The sequence below is a fragment of the Pristis pectinata genome, chromosome 25 (assembly GCF_009764475.1).
Source record: "Pristis pectinata isolate sPriPec2 chromosome 25, sPriPec2.1.pri, whole genome shotgun sequence".
Classification (NCBI taxonomy): domain Eukaryota; kingdom Metazoa; phylum Chordata; class Chondrichthyes; order Rhinopristiformes; family Pristidae; genus Pristis; species Pristis pectinata.
This window is the reverse complement of record NC_067429.1, coordinates 1,335,624-1,353,480: the sequence shown is the minus strand read 5'-3', so window position 1 is coordinate 1,353,480 and position 17,857 is coordinate 1,335,624. Positions and strand designations below refer to the sequence as shown.

At 45.0% G+C, this 17,857-nt stretch overlaps 1 protein-coding gene across 1 annotated transcript; it reads right to left on the bottom strand.

Moving 5' to 3' along the window:
• Positions 1-5,981: 5,981 nt before the first annotated feature.
• selenow2a (selenoprotein W, 2a) lies at positions 5,982-13,998 on the bottom strand. The gene is made up of 4 exons (XM_052038704.1): positions 13,884-13,998; positions 9,869-9,966; positions 8,484-8,560; positions 5,982-6,523 (listed from the first exon to the last, which is right to left on the bottom strand). Exons 1-4 carry the CDS (start codon positions 13,910-13,912, stop codon positions 6,440-6,442), a joined length of 288 nt encoding a protein of 95 aa, XP_051894664.1. The 5' UTR covers positions 13,913-13,998; the 3' UTR covers positions 5,982-6,439.
• Positions 13,999-17,857: the final 3,859 nt, after the last annotated feature.

The window sequence follows — 17,857 nt, the reverse complement described above, 5'->3', positions numbered from 1 at the left end:
ACATGCATATTCCACATGGACCAGTCAGGACTGAAGCTGGGTCACTGGAGTGTGAGACAGCTGTACTACCTTTAACAGCACTGTGCCACCAAGTTCATCTGACACAACTTCACTTTCATGGATGTGTTGTTTCTGCCCAATTCTAGTTTTTTTTTTGTACGTGGAGACAATGCATCTACAGATCTTGCAAGTCACATCCTGTGGTAAAGAGGGAATGCAAACTGTTGAGATAAGATTTCCAGATCCAACTGAAACATTTAATAAAGCCAACTTTCCACATTCTCTGGTGGCAACAGCAGAATACAGCAGGAACAACAGGATGTTTTATTCTGGAAAGAACAGAACATCACAGCCTGTCTCCCGAGGAATGGTGTTCCAACTGAAAAAAAATCCTGTGTGTTCCCCTTACAGATCCTGAGTCGTAAGCCAGCTGTGACTCAGTTGGTACTATGCCAACCTCTCAATCAAATGGTTGGCGGGGTTCAAGTTCCTTTCCAGAGATTCAAGAGCCTAGGCTGACTCTATCAGCACAGTACTGACAGCATGGCCCTGGCAGAATCACCATCCCTTGGAAGAGGAGTTGTACCAAAGCCCCCATCTCTCTCAGTGAAGAAAACAACACACGGCCTCACTTTGGAGAAGTGTAGGGGAGTAACTCCTGGTGTCTAGGCCAATATTTATCTCACAACCAACATTACTAAAACATTATTTGCCACCATCACATTGCTCTCTGTGAGATCATTGTGTGTCATGTCATTCCCACATTGCCTAGATGGCTAATTCTACTCTCCATATGCGAATCAAGTCATTGTGATTGGTCAGTGGTGGGGTGTTACTATAGGTCCTTAACTCAGAGGTGGCCACTGGAAATTAAATGTTAAAATTAGCTTTCATGATGCAAGTTGAGGTGGAGTCTGATAGGATTTGAACTGGGAGTTAGGAGTAGCATAACGATTAGGTTACAGGACCAATAACCCAGAAGCTTTGAGTAACAATCCAGAGACACGAGTGTAAATCACACCACCACAGCTGGGGAATTTACGTTGCATAAAAAATCTGGGGTTAAAAAAAAAAATCAATCTTCAATTATGTGACCACAAAATTACTAGATTGTGATAAAAGCCCATCTGGCTCATTACTGGCCTTCGGGGAAGAAGGAAGCGTGCCAGTCTTAGCCAGCCTGGCTTAGATACCAATCCAGGCCCAGAGGTAGGGAGCGTACTTTTAACTGCTTCCAAAATGGCCAGCCGTTCAGATGTAGCAAAACCACAGTAAAAATTTCACCTAGCATTAACCTTGGCACCAGACCTCAGTCAGCCTTGTGAAGTCCTCCTCAGAGACATCTTGGGACTGATATCTATTGGAACAGTTCCACAACTAAGCTGAAGTCTCATGCTCCAGAATTAGCTACACTTCTAGCCAAGTGTTCCTGTACAATACCACTGACACATGCCTGATAATGTGGAACATTGGCCAATTATGTCGAGTCCACAAAAGGATGACAAAACCAGTCCAGCTAATTAACACCCCTTCAACCTGCTCTCCAGCAGCAGCCGTGATGTCTGTGGTGACGACAGTGCTGTCAAGTGGCACCATCACTTCCAATATACTCACCACGGTCCAGTGTGGGTTCTACAAGGAACACTTGGCTCCGGCCTCTGTCCAAACATGGACAAGCGTGGTAAAGTCTGGGTGTACGTTAAATGAGACTTCCCTCGACTTCAAGCCAACATTTGAAAAAGGGTGACATCAAACCACCCCACTAAAACCGAAGTCAAAGGAACAGAGGTGAAACTTCTGCAGTGATGGGCATCATACATACAGGAATTTAGTTGTAGGTCGATGATCCCAGCTTCAGAACATTGCTGCAGGAGTGCATCAGTGCAACTATCCTCTGCTGCTTTACCAAAGCAAATTTCCAGCACCTTGTTTCATTTCACAAACGATCTATCACAAGGTCAGGGTGGGGGCATGCCCTGGCTGCATATTGACAATGCTCCTGGACATTCCACAGCCTTCCCCCCGCACCCCCCAACCTTCACTCCCTCCACCACGACACTACAGTCAAATCCCCCCCCATCCTCCACCATGTACACCGTGACACTACACTCAGTCAAATCCCCCCCATCCTCCACCATGTACACCGTGACACTACACTCAGTCAAATCCCACCCCCCATCCTTCACCATGTACACCGTGACACTACACTCAGTCAAATCCCCCCCCATCCTTCACCATGTACACCATGACACTACACTCAGTCAAATCCCCCCCCATCCTTCACCATGTACACCGTGACACTACACTCAGTCAAATCCCCCCCCATCCTTCACCATGTACACCGTGACACTACACTCAGTCAAATCCCACCCCCCCATCCTTCACCATGTACACCGTGACACTACACTCAGTCAAATCCCCCCACCCCATCCTTCACCATGTACACCGTGACACTACACTCAGTCAAATCCCCCCACCCCATCCTTCACCATGTACATCGTGACACTACACTCAGTCAAATCCCACCCCCCCATCCTTCACCATGTACACCGTGACACTACACTCAGTCAAATGCTGCTTCAATGTCATAGAACGCAGAACATAGAACAGTAAAGGGCAGGAACAGGCCCTTCGGCCTACCATGTCTGTGCCGACCATGGTGCCAATTTAAACTCCTCATCTGCCTGACCATGGTCTGTATCCCTCCGTTCCCAGCCTGATCTGTCTATATACCTCTTAAAAGTTGCATTTGTATCTGCTTCAACGACCTGCCCTCACAGCCTGTTCCAGGCACCCACCACACTGTGTAAAAAAAACTTGCCTTGCAAATCTCCTTCAAACACTCCCCCTCTCATCTTAAATTTATGCCCTCTAGAATTTGACATTTCCATCTGGGAAAAAGACTGACCATCTCCCCTATGCCTCTCATAATCTTTATATATTTCTACCAAGTTTCCCCTCACCCTCCAGAGAAAACAACCCAAGTTTGTTCAACCTCTCCTTATAGCTCATACCCTCTAATCCACACAACATCCTGGTAAACCTCTTCTGAACCTGCTCCAAAGCCTCCACATTCTTCCTGTGATGTGGCACACAATACTCCAATTGTGGCCTAACCAAAGTTTTACATAGCTGCAACATGACTTGCCAAATTTTATACTCTATATCCCAACCAATGAAGGCAAGCATGCCGTACACCTTTACCACCCATCTACCTGTGTTACACTCTCAGGAAGCTACAGACTTGCATCAGGAGATCCCTCTATACATCAATGCTCCTAAAGGTCCTGCCATTTACTGTACACTTTCCTCTTGTGATTGACCTCCCAAAGTACAGCACCTCACACTTGTCCTGATTAAGCGCCACCTGCCATCTCTCTACCCACATTTCCAACTGATCTATATCCTGCTGTATTCTTTGACATTGCTTAATCAAATGTTTCCTACATCCAATACCTAATCTTCCCTCGATGAATCTGTGATGACGTATTCGTTCTACACAACTGCTTTACTCCAGCTTCCCAAGTTCCAATAGAGGTTTGGCATGAACACCAATTGGAGAGATTCAAACATAGAATTGAGGGAATGATAGACCCTAGGTTGGGAGAAGGCAGCATGTTCAAGGACATCTGATCAGAAAGGGCAGTTACAGGTAGTGGCCCATCACAGGCAGTACTGAGGACATACTGAACTGTTGGAGATGCTTTTGCTACCATCTGACAATTCAATTGCACATAAAAGACCCTGACAGCTAATCAGAACAAGGAGGTCTGAGCACACTTCTCTCAACCAACAAGAGGTCACTTTATTGCTTGCTGTTTCTGGGATGATGCTATACAAATTGACTGGGACATTCTCTTATACACATTTAACAGAAGCGACCCTTCAGTTTTGCAGCTGATGCTGTGAAGCATGTGTTCTGTCCTACCTAATTTTAACTGTCTCAGGAAAAGTGACACAGAACCAATGGCTTCAATGACTGGTCTTTGACCCAAACATTAAGTTTCTCTTTCCACAGATGATGCCTGACTCACTGAGTGCTTCCAACATTTTCTTTTCTTACAGAAAATCAGATTTCCAGCAGTTCTGATTATCACTGATAGATAGTAGCCTGTCACTGTACAAGTCAGGGTACAGGTGGAAATTAGTTTGCCACAGTGTCACATAGGGTACAGGTCTATCAGTGGTCAACATGGGTTGCAAGAGATGATACAGCACAATGGAATATAGTACCAATAAAGTTTGTCACTTATAACACTGAGGTACTGTACTGGTGGGTACAGCTCTTGTGTGTAAAACAAGGTGCAATACTAAAGACATCACTGCATAATCCTAGCATACAATAGCAGTGGGTATAGATCTATCCCAATGGTACACAATGACCAAGTTATAGGGAACAAGTTTGTCACTGGCAGTGGGAGCTCTATGCAGGAATGAAACATGAACATTAACTTAAAAAGATGAAAGAAACTTTTCTTCCTAAAATTTATGCTAATGATAAAAGTGAGGTGACTGACCAGTAGACCATTTGAAAAATCATTGGCTTTCAAATCCAAAGCTATGACTGACACAAAGCACTGAATTATTACCTAAATACAACTTCTATCTGAGCCATGTCTAGTTTGGTGCCCTCCTGTCAGGGATTATTGCCAGCCAAGACTCTCCTTCAGCCCCATTCCATGCCCACAACTGCTTCCCAGCCAGGATCAGAGACTCCCAAATAGGACCACTGCCTGAGTTTCAGAGCCCACTGGGAACTCAATAGGTAGACTGCATTCAGGAGACGGGCTAGGACATTACTAACTGAATACAAAATCACCTGGGACCGTACCAACATTAAAATAAAAAATACAATTGGCATCTTTCACTTCAGGACATAGTGACTACTATACAGGTCGTCCCCAGGTTACAAATAGGGCTGTGTTCCTGTGAACTGTACATAACCAGAGTTCCCACATGGCAGAAGATGCCTGCAGTCCTGCAGCTGCTGATAAATCCATCCTACTGGTCACCCTAAACACTTGTTTGTATGTACGTACAGAAATTGGGCATGCACAAGCTGGAGAGGACCTGTAATGCAAAGGCAGCAGCCAGTTTCCACTGCAAAGGACAATGTGATACTGATCAATTGTTCTGGTACTGTTGTTGACAGATAAACATTGGTCCAGAACATGGGAGGTGGTGGGGGCTATTCCCCTGCCCCTGCCCTTTGAATACAATCACAAGCTCTCCAGCCAGGGGAAATATCCTCCCAACCCTATTTAAATTTTGATACACTACAGAGTCAGAGATACAGTACTTCACACTTCAGCCCAATGAGGTTGCACTATCAACCAACCATTCTCATCAACTCCCACTGGATTTCATCACCCACCTGTACACTAGGTCCAAGAGCCAATTAACCATCTCCCACATCTTTGGGATGTGGGAGGAAACTGGAGGGTCCAGGAGAAACCCACATTGTCACAGGGAGAACAAACTGCACACAGACAGCACCAGAGCTGACTGAACCCAGGCCTCTGGCAGTGCAAGGCAGCAGCTCTTCTAGATGTGCCACCCACTGGCATCTCCTCTCATTCTTCTACATTCTAGTTAATATAATCCTAGTCAATGCAATCTCTTCTCTTGTGATAGTCTCACCATTCCAAGATCTGTCTTTATCTTTGCTTAACATCTCATCGAAAATCTGCATCTCCAACAGTTCAGCTCTCCCAAGGAATGAGATTGATTGGTTCTTGATTGGTAAGATTAAGGGTTATGGGGAAAAGGCAAGAAAATGGGATTTAAATAAAAAGCAGCCATGATTGAATGGCAGAGCAGACTCGATGGGCCGAATGGCTAATTCTGCTCATATCTTATGGACGCAAGTGTCATCCTAAAAGCTATCCAGAGGCAGGTCTGACACCAAACTTCCACTCAGCTTTGGTTTCAATTTTCAGCATAGCTTCACCGCAGTTATTACTAAAAACAATAATACAAGGTTTAGAGAGTATGAATATTTTAATCAAATTAGTTCATGGCTCACAGGTGAATTCAAAACACATAATTGTTGTTTGTTTAAATGAAAACTTCACACTGAAATTATTGACTTGCCGTCCCATAAGAAAAAGAGTTCTTTTTTCTTTCATATTTTAACCATGTTTTTCAGTTAAAATAGTCATTCATAGAACCAGATTCCAAGTATGCAGCATGTCAACAACTTCAATGAGCTAGCAATTGCTTTGGAGAAAATCTCAGCATAAACAAAACAAAAACAGACATGGGATGTACAGATTTTGCAAAGGCAAGTCGCTGAGCTGCCCCACATACTACGATGAAAATAGATCCAGAACATTTACAGATTCCATGACATCACCTAAAACACCTGAAAAGGTAGATTAAAGAGCTGAAAGTAGAACAGATTAGCAACCAATGAAGAGAAGGCACAATTTAGGCTGGGCTACAGAATGACACAAGGAGGACGGCTGTTATCAACCTTTTGCACTTCTGCTCCTTCACTAGCTTTCTGGATTGCATTGATGATCTGTAACAGAGAAATAACCAGCATAGCTTAGAAAACGATTACTTCAGGTTCACTTACTGAGCAAGTCACACAGAAAGGCATGACTCTAGTATTTAGTCTTCGTTAAGATCTGATCAGATATTTCCTCAAAGATCAGTTGCTACAGCTCATGATTAAAATATTTCCACCAATGCCTGTAATTCTAAATTGCCCTCAAACACTTCACACTATCAACCAACTTGACAATAAACAATGCAAAAATACTTTCAAGGTAAATGACCAGAGTTTTAAAACAAGTTTCTTTTCGTTCTCTGGGAATGTGGGCATGCCATCAAGGCCAGTATTGTTGCCCATCTGCACATGTCCTTGGGAAATTGGCAGTGACCAGCCATTCCCACAATGCTCATAGGGATAATGGGTAAATACAGTTCAAGCAGGGATCCAGCAAGCTGTGCTGGATATGCTGAAGTTGAGGTAGAAAATGGCAAGGCAGGACTGCCCTGGAATTGAACTTCAACAGTGACGGCATACATTAGGACCTCCTCAGAAGCAGGACAACTTGCCAAAACACATGTCTGCAGTGTCATTTTCCTGTTCAAGGGGAGGAGTGGACTGGTTAAGCTGAATGGTTTGTTTCTGTGCAATGTATCCGGTGTAATACAACACTTCATCAGATGGTACTTTCACCAGCTGGAGATGCAGGGTGCCAGTATTAGCTAACCATCACCCAGGTGATACATGCAACAGGAGGCATTTGTCTTTCACACATCTCCTTCATGGCCTCTCACAGGTCATCAGTTTTCTCTCTACAGGGAAGAACACCAGTCTCAAATACTTTAACATTCCACTCCATAACCATAGAAAGCCTTTGCTCTACCACTGGTATCTGTGCCCTTAGCTGCCTGGGAGCCAAGCACTGCTATTCCCTCCCCAAACCTCTCTATTTCTTCCCTCCTCCATGTTATCCTTTAACAAAGCTTTAAGTCATTTGTCCCAATGTTCTTCCTGAATTACCTTTTGAGTGTTTCGGGGTACTTAATATGTTTACAAATGCTGAATAAATGTGAGGCTACTGTATAATTTACAGTTAGAGTCAGTTGGACAGCACAGAAACAGGCCCTTCAGCCCACCATGTCCAACCTGACCTTTTTATCCAGCTAAATTCACCCCTTTTGTCCTCATTAGGACAGTACCCTTCTATTATTTGCCTATCGAGTGCCAATCTCAATGTCTCTTAAAAGTAGCGATTGCATCCAATTCCACCACTTCCTCTGTGTTTAAAAAAAATCCCTCAGATCACCTTTAAAACTCCTTCTGCTCAGCTTAAACCTAGGCCATCTTGTGTTTGATACCCCTACCGTGGGAAAAAGTTTCTATTTGCCACATCTGTACCTCTCAATCATGAATCGTTGGGATGAGTCATGGATTACTTCCTTGAATGTCTGCTACCGCTTACCCATCATCTTACCTGCAAATCTACGCCCAGTCCACTTGGGCTAACTATCTCTCAGTCCTTTGTAATTTCCCCATGTTTTTCCATTCTCAAGCTGAATGCTAAATTCTAACATACTATGATCACTAATGCCCAGGGAATCATTTATCAACTATTACCAGATCTAAAACAGCCTGTTCCCTGGTTGGCTTCAAAACATATTGCTCTAGGAAACTATTGTAAATGTACTCAATGAATTCATTCTTGTGGCTATCATTTCCAATCTGATTAACTCAAACTGTAAGATTAAAGTCACTGCAATTAATGCACTACTTTAAGTTTTGTTTTTAAATACATCCTTGTTTTTCCTTGATTTATACCATTCAAGGGTCTATACACCACTCCCTCCACTACTTTTTAAAAAAAGAACCTCCACCTAAATGGATTTTACATGTAAGATGTAAAAAGCACCTGAACTACGCAGATGGCAGAAAGGTACATTTACACAAATACTAATTCAATATTGAAAAAACTAAACTTTCCACTTACATCATTTTCGTAAGGAAACCCTTTAGTTTCCAGTTTGGAGAAGACTAGCCGCCCATTGATTTCAATCTCAAAGCTGCCTAATTGCAGAAAAAGAGAAGGTATTAAAGCACAGACACACGCAAAGCAACAACCCATCCCTCAAAGACAGATATGCACACAATGCACATGGCTACCAAAGTAAATATGCTGCAAAATTATCCTTCTGAATGTGAATAAATGGGGAAAAAAATAAAATGTACACCTCAAAAAAGCTCAATCATCTTGAATGATATAAACAATATATAAAAATAAATTGGCTCTACCGAAGACAAAACTTTTCACTGAATCTACACAAGCTAACACTGAAGAAACATGGTGAAAATGGTACACCCAGTAAATAACATGCAGGAATATGCAGGTTAAATAGCATCGATGGAAGGACAAACAGGATTGATGTTTCAGGTTGAAGACCTGCCCGTGAACAATGAGGTACAGGGTGGGAAGCTGTGAACATTGGTACTGCTGCAGTCAGAGAAGTCATGATCTAGTCAGCCAACTCAAGAAATTACATTTGGCCCAGACTGACAGTGAAGCGAGGCTTGTGGAACCATCAGCTAAAGTGAGACCTGTGAAGGATTAGCTTAACCAATCTGAATGCAGAGTGCTGGTTTGTAATGGTAAGAAAACATCATATTTATAGGAAGTACAAGACAACCTCAAAGCTAGTTAAGGGATCCTAACCATCTGTCTTGTTGTACATCATAAAGTTAAATTCCTATAAAAGGGTCAGACGGATGGAAGAACTCCATTCCACAACACACACACCATTGTTATTTTTTCCAACTGGAGCAGGAACTGTAGGGAAGTTTTTACAATGATAGACTAAATAGAAAAAGAGACCAATTTTGTCATTTTGAGAGCTAATGATGGGGAGGGGCATATCAATTTAAAACTGGCTGAGAATGTGGAGTGGATTTGAGCATTTTTTTAATCCACAGGGTGCAGTTTGTAATGCTTTGCTATAAGTTTAAAACAGAGACCACTGCATCTTTTATAGGGAAAATTGTACTTAACATGCAAGTCTGTGGGGAATGTTATCAACATTCAGCCAATCAGAAATCTCTTTTCACTACTGTTTGCGGGAACCTAAAATGCAACCAGAGACACTTTTTAAAGATGTTATTGTGGAGGTATACTTTCAAGGGATGAATGGTGTGAATTGAAGCTTCCTCAGGTTAGCAACCACAACAGATAAAGAAACTTCCAATATGAAGAAAAATGTCAGCTTTGACCGACATTCAGATTCACTCCGATTTTACCCCTCAGTACCCCCAGTACTTGTAGATCATTGACAAAGAAATTCAAAATCATTCCAACTTCTCACCAGGACAATGTACTGATTTTACCTTTTCTCCCAACATCTCCAGAAACATCCGCATCAGGAAACGTCTTCAAGATGTTGTTGGCGAGATCCTGATAGCGGGCTTCGTACCCTCAGGCAGCACTACAGTAAATACATAATCAGTTAACTTTTGACAGCAGACATAGGAATAGTATCATGAACAGTGGTACAAAGGAGTTAAAAATCACAGTGCATTTCTGAGCCCCTTTGCTTCTTCTATCGCCCCTGCCTGAGATTTAATTACAGTATGTCCCGTTTCTCTATACTATGATTTGCAAACCTTCATGGTAGGCTCAACTTGATCTCATAATCACTGGTTCAAAGGCAAGTCCCATTTCAGAGATATCAGCAGAAAACCCAGAAAGAAACTCCACTGCAATTCGGAAGGAGTGCAACATTCTCGAATGCAATACTGAGCTTTGCACCATTGGAGGAGCAGTACTGAAGGTAGAACGAACAATGTGCTGGAGGAACTCAGCGAGTCCAGCAGCATCTGTGGGAGGAAAGGAACTGTCGACGTTTCAGGTCGAAAGCCTGCATCAGGATGGAATGGAAGCGGGAAGTGTGGGGTTGGAGCACCATCAGGTTAGAGGCTGTGGACTGGATATCTACAGATGTAATGAGATCTGCAACAGTGCAGGAGATGATACCCTGGTGTTTGTTGGTGGGGTCACGGCCTAGGGGTTGGTAAGAGGAGGTATCCGAGAGCTGTTGTCTGCCCTCTGCAAGGTAGAGGTCAGTCCACTGGGCTACAACAGAACTGCCCTTGTCTGCAAGTTTGATGACAAGGTTGCAATTGGTGCGAAATGAATGGAGGGCTGCGTATTAAGAGTGGCCCAGGGGAGTGGAGAAGTAGAGGTGGTGAATGTCATGGTGGCAATTGAAGATGAAAAGGTCAAAAGAGGGCTGTCCAAGAGGAAGAGGAAGGGGTGTTGGAGATGTGAGAAGGGGTCATCAGTGAGGGGCGAGGACTCCTTGCCACAGAAATGGGCACAGAGGCGACAGAAGAAGAGCTCAACATCATGGCAGGCCCAGAACTCCTTGAGGTGTGGGTGTAGGGGTACAAAGGTGAGGCCTCTGCTGAGGACTGACCACTCGGTATCAGAGAGGGGGAGTTTATGGGTCAGTGCAGACCCAGCAGGGGTTGGAGTTGGTGAATATGGGGTTGGAAGAGGGAGATGGGGGGGGGGGGGCGATGTGTCCAAGGGAAAGAGAGGAGGTGTACGGGAGGTGTACTATGGGGGCTAGATACAAGGTCAGAGGGTGGGGGTCTGTAGTGAGCACAGAGGTGGGGGAAGGAGGAGGAGAAAGATCAGGTGAAGCATTGGGAGCCTGGGGCTGGGTGGGAGACCAAGGAATCCTGATGCAGGGTCTCGACCTGAAATGTCAAGAATTCCTTTCCTCCCACAGAAGCTGCTCGACCTGCCGAATTCCTCCAGCAGATTGTTGGTTGCTCCAGATTCCAGCATCTGCAGTCTCTTGTGTAGACTTCTCCACAGTACTGAAGGAACACCACAATGTTCAGGGATGTTTAAGCCAATAATAGAGGATCTATCAGGTGGATGTAAAGTCTGATTACACGATTCAAGAGCAAGTGCAAGAGCAAAGGATCATTCAACCAACACTAAAAATATTACAACCCTAAATCTCATTTCTTCTCTTTTCCATGACACACTACAGTTCTAAAGTACTTCAGTCAAACTAAGTTTAGGCCAAAACCAAATTCCATTCCTGTTTCTCTCCCCACAGATGTTGCTTATCCCAAAATGTTTAGCATTTTCTACTTTTGTCTTGAACTTCCACAGGAAGTTGCTAATCAACCACAATTTACTCAAGAGCTAGATGACCACTCCATTAAGTATCCATAACCCAGCCTTGTCCCTTGATCCCACCCACTGAAGGCTTTTACAAAAAGCACAAACAAATTACTCAACAGCCCACTTTTGATAAGAGAATCAAAATCATTTTCCAGCACCCATAGCAGATACTACATTCCATCAACATCCACGAAAAATTACTGTATCTTTGGGGGGAAACTGAGTCACTACCATTTCCTCACCAAACGATCTGTGAGGAAGTGGACCCATTACAAAATGTCTTCTGCTGTTCCTTGGGACTCTTTGGCAACCAAAACAATAAACGGCATGGCTTGATATGGCAACTGCTCTGCCCAAAACTGCAGAGAGTTGTGGACACAGCTCAGCACATGACGGAAACCAGCCTCCCCTCCATAGACTATATTTACATCTCGCTGCTTCAGTAAAGTGGCCAACATAATCAAAGACCCCCCCCCCCTCCCCTCCCCCATACACTCTCTCTTCTTCCCTCTCCTATCAGGCAGAAGATACAGATGTCTGAAAGCACATACCACTGGGCTCTCACACAGCTTCTATCCCACTGTTACAAGACTCTTGAACAGACCTCATACAATAAAGATGAACTCTTGATCTGTCAACCTACCTCTTATGGCCTTCCACCTTATTGTCTGCCTGCACTGCACTTTCTCCGTAACAATTTGTTCTGCACCCTTATCATTTTTCTCTTGTACTATTTAAATGCATAAATGTGATGAAATGATCTGTATGGAAAACGATCAGCATGCAAAACAGAGTTTTTCCACTGTACATCAGTACATGTGACAATAATAAACCAATTTCCATCCAGAACAATATTGTGACAACTTTGCTATTGCATTGGAAATTATTGTAGTCTCCCCATCATTTCCCTGGGAGACCAAGCCAGGTGACGATTCTCCCCAGGGTTCCACTGCACTGTAAACATTCAGGAGTGCACTCCAATTTTTCCACTCTCTTCACTCTATAAGTTCTCAACAAGGAGACAGCCACAGAAAGGTAAATTGGTCAGTACATTTAACAAATAATAGTCGCATTCAAATGGTGGTCTTTGGGCTGAAGCTACCTATTTTTACTGTAATGATATCAAACAATGCAATACCATTTCTGTCAAAAGGGTTACAACAAAAGTAGCCACCTTTTCTCTTCACCAAAGCTGCAGTGTATTTATTGTGTAGGGTAAACAGTTTATTAGTGGCAGAGCAGATGGTGGTCACAAGTAGTCACAATCCCATTGCTTTCACCCTCCCCTAATCAGCCTGCAATTCCCCCCCCCACCCCCAAACTCCAACTGTCCAATTATTTACTACCAAATCCACTTCTACCACCCTTTCAGACTTACTGACCATCTTAACACTGGAACTAGTTTCCCCTGCTTACATTAAAATAATTTCACCAACCCCACTGGAACAAACAGAAGTCAGAGCCATTTTAATGATGACAAACCCACCCCACAGAAAGTCAGCAGGAAGTGAAAATATGAAAATATCAATACAACCAAGGGTATGGAAATATTCAAAACTTGTGGAAGAGATTCAAAAATGTGGGAAAAGCCTTTCAGGACAATGACCTTCATTACAACTGAATAGGTGATTTAGAAAAGGCAGGTTTTTAAATCGTGAACAAAGGGAGTGCTTGTGCTCACCTCACCTGGAAAAGCTTGGTCACCATCCCATCACATCCATTCCCTCCCTCTATCCCAAAGCACAACTCCCTTCTGCCGCTTATTTCATCATGTCCCAGCTCTGATGAAAGGTCATTGACCCGAAACGTTGACCCCATTAGACCCCCAGAGCTCCTCCAGCAGACACCACCATCACCACCCCCTCCCTCTAGACAGCTGCCATCATAGCGAAGGCAGGTCCTTCAAGCCCAAGGCGTTGCTCAGCGGCACCAGGCAAAGGGCACCGGCGGCCAACACCCCACCAGACCGGGCCAGGGGCAAGGAGCCCACCGCCCTCCCATCCCCTCACACCTATTGGCTGATAACCTGCACCTACCAACCCTATTGGCTGCAGGAACCGTCAATCATTCATCCCCGGGTGGCGGCTGCGTGAACCGAGCAGCATCCCAGTGACAGAGCACGGAGACGGGCTCCGAGCCGGCGCCGACTCCCCGGCCCTCGGGCCCACAAGGAACCCCCGCGCCGCCCCGGCCCCCACTCACCAGTACTCGACGTGAACTTTAACGTTCATCTTCGCTCCGCACTTGGCACCACACGGCTGACGACCGGCACCACAGTGATCAGATGATTGGCAGAACAGGGCGGTAACCCACGTGATTCGCACCGTCCAATAGAAGAAGAGCAAACCCGGCGGGAGCGTAAGGGCGGGGCCATGGCTGGGTAACCAGGGGCGGGGCCATGGCTGGGTAACCAGGGGCGGAGCCATGGCTGGGTAACCAGGGGCGGGGCCATGGCTGGGTAACCAGGGGCGGAGCCATGGCTGGGTAACCAGGGGCGGGGCCGGGTGGGGTGGGGCGGGGCCATGGCTGGGTAACCAGGGGCGGGGCGATGCCTGGGTTACCCCAGGTTACTATGGGGGGGTTGCTATGCTGGGGCATTGAGGGTGATATTTGCCTCCTCCCTGCCCACAGGACTGGTACCAGAGGATCGGAGGATGGCAGATGTTGTTCCTTTGTTTAAGAAAGGTGATAGAGATAATCTTGGGAATTATAGACCAGTGAGTCTTGCGTCAGTGGTGGGCAAATTACTGGAGAGGATCCTTAGGGACAGGGTTTACCAGCATTTGGAGAACCATAGTCTTATTAGGGATGGTCAGCGTGGCTTTGTGAGGGGCAGGTCGTGCCTCACGAGCCTGAGTATTTTGAGGAGGTGACAAATCAAATTGATGAAGGTAGAGCAGTGGATGTGGTGTAAGTGGACTTTAATAAGGCGTTTGACAAAGTTCCCCATGGTGGCTCATCCAGAATGTCATGAGGTATGGGATCCATGGAGACTTGGCTGCACGGATTCAGAATTGGTTTGCCCACAGAAGGCAGAGGGTGTAGTAGATGGAGAATATCCTGCTTGGAGGCCAGTGACCAGTGGTGTTCTGCAGGGACCTCTTCTGGGACCCCTGCTCTTTGTGATTTTTATGTGTCTTGGATGAGGAAGTGGAGGGATGGGTTAGTAAGTTTGCTGATGACACGAAGGTTGGAGGTGTTGTGGATAGTGTAGAAGGTTGTCATAGGTTACAACGGGATATAAACAGGAAGCAAAGTTGGACAGAGAAGTGGCAGATGGAGTTAAATCCAGAAAAGTCTGAAGTGATACAGTTTGGAAGATCAAATTTGAAGGCGAAACACAAGGTTAATGGCAGGATTCTGAGCATTGTGGAGGAACAGAGGGATCTTGGGGTCCAAGTCCATAGATCCCTCAAAGTTGCCGCGCAAGTTGATAGGGTTGTTAAGAAGGCGTATGATATGCTGGCCTTCATTAGTCGGGGGATTGAGTTCAAGAGCCACAATGTAATGTTGCAGCTCTATAAAACTCTGGTTAGACCACACTAAGAGTATTCTGTTCAGTTCTGGTCACCTCATTATAGGAAGAACGTGGAAGCTTCAGAGAGGGTGCAGAGGAGATTTCCCAGGATGCTGCCTGGATTGGAGAGCATGTCTTACGAGGAAGGGTTGAGTGAGTTAGGGCTTTTCTCTTGGGAGCGATGCAGGATGAGAGGCAACTTGAAAGAGGTGTATAAGATTATGAGGGGCATAGATAGAGTGGACAGCCATTTAAGATCAGAGGAGGAATGTTCAGGGGAGATGTCAGAGCTAGGTTCTTTACACAGAGAGTGGTAGATGCCTGGAATGCACTGCTGGGGGTGGTTGTAGAGGCTAGTACAGTAGGGACATTTAAAAGGCTCTTAGATAGGCACTTGGAAGTAAGAAAAATGGAGGTTTATGGGCTGTGCAGGAGAGAAGGGTTAGATTGATCATGGAGGAGGTGTTCATATAATTCGGCACAACATTGTGGGCTGAAGGGCCCGTTCTGTGCTGTCCTGTTCTATGTCCTAAATAACATTGAAGAACTTGTTAAAATCCCAATCATGAGGGACAAGGTATTGGAAAAAACTCACAGCGCTAATGGCAGATAAGTTGGCAGGACCAGATGGCCTGCACCCAAGGGTTTAAAGGAAGTGGCTGCAGAGATAGTGCACCCACTGGCTGAAGTTTTCCAAAACTCACTGAATTCCAGGAGTGTTCCAGTGGAGTGGAGACTAGCAAATGTGCCTCCCTTGTCCATGAAGGGGAGAACTATAGTCCTGTTAGTTTAACATTTATTGTTGGCAGGAAGCTGGAGTCAATAATCAAAGGAACACCTAAATATGCAGGAGAATTTAATGTGGTCAAACCTAGTCAACATGGTCTCATGAAAGGCAAATCACGTTTGACAAATTTGCTTGAATTTTTTGAGGATGCGTTAAGCAGATTCGATAGAGGGGAATCTGTAGATGTAGTGCGTGTGGACTTCCGAAAGGCATTTGACAAGGTGCCATAAAAGAGGCTGGTGCACAAGTTAAGAGTTTATGATATTGGAGGAAGTACGTTTACATGGACTGAAAATTGGTTAACACATGGACAGCAGAGTGTTGGAATAAATGGGTCTTCTTCACGTTGGAAGGATGTAACTCATGAAGTAGCCCAGTTCTTGACCCTCTAGTGATTTATTACTGATGTGACCTGGAGCAGGGGACAGAATGGGAGGTATCCAAGTTTGCTGATGACATGAAAATAGGTGGAAGAACAAGGTATGATGAGGATGTTGTGAGTCTGCAAAGGGATATAGATAGGTTGAGTGCTTGGGCAAAAACTTGGCAAATGGAATTTAATGTGGGGGAGTGTGAGGTCATGCACGTCGCTGAGGAATTTAAAGGTATATTATCATCTAAATTGGAAGGGACTGCAAGTTAATGAAGTTCAGAGGGATCTAGGTGTTTGTGCCTGAATGATAAAAGGTTAGGAGGCAGGTGCCATAAGTAGATGAGAACAAAGGGCAGATTAGCTTTTATTGCAAATGGGTTGGAGTTTAGGAAGAGGGAAGTTTTGTTACAATTTACAGGTGCTGGTGAGGCCACACCTGGAGTTCGGCACATAGTTCTGGTCCCCTTACCTAAGTAGCATTGGAGAAAGCCCAAAGGATACTCCTCAGGCTAATTGTTGGGAAGAGGAGGCTGTCCAATCCAGAGAGGTTAAACAGGTTGGATCTGTATTGACTTTAGATGAGTGAAGGGTGACCTTACTGAAACGTAAGGTCCCAAGGAGGAATGACAAGGTAGATGTTGAGATGTTTTCACTAGTGGGAGAATCTCGAACGAGGGGACATGGTTTCAAAATAAGTCACACAACCGCACAACACAGAAATGGGCCCTTCGGACCACCATGTCCATGCCAACAATTTTTCCCTTCTACACTCATCCCATTTGCCCGCATTGGGTCTGTACCCTTCTGTGCCTTGACTATTCGAGTGTCTCTCTAAATGTTTCTTGAAGGTAGTGATTGTATCTGATTCCGCCACCTCCACTGGCAGCATGTTCCTGATATCAACCCCTCTCTCGTAAGCAAAAAGCTTTCCCCTAAGATCTCATTTAAAACTCCTTCCTCTCACCTTACACCTATGTCCTCCTGTTTTTGATACCACTACCATGGGAGAAAGATTCTGACTATCTACCCTATCTATGCCCCTATCAGGTCATCACTCAGCCTCCTTCACTGCAGGGAAAACAAGCCCAGCCTGTCCAATCTCTCCCCATAACTAAAGTCCTCCAATCTAGGCAACATCCTGATGAATCTCCTCTGCACTCTCTCCAGTGCAGTCACAAAGGGCGGATCATTTAAAAACAAGGTACATAGAAATTTCTTCTCAGAGAGGGTGGTGAACCTCTGGAGTTCTCTGCCCCAGAAGGTTGTGGAGGCTGGATCATCACGTGTTTAAAGTGGAAGGAGATACATTTTGGAAAGTTCAGGGGATTGAGGGCAATGGGGAGTGGACAGAGAGGAGTAGTTGAGGCCTGGAGCAAATCCAGCCATGATCATGGAGTCACAGAGTTGTACAACATAGAACAGGCCCTTCAGCCCATTGTGGTCTGGGCCGACCACCATACCCATCTATACTAATCCCACCCGCCTGCATTAATTCCATC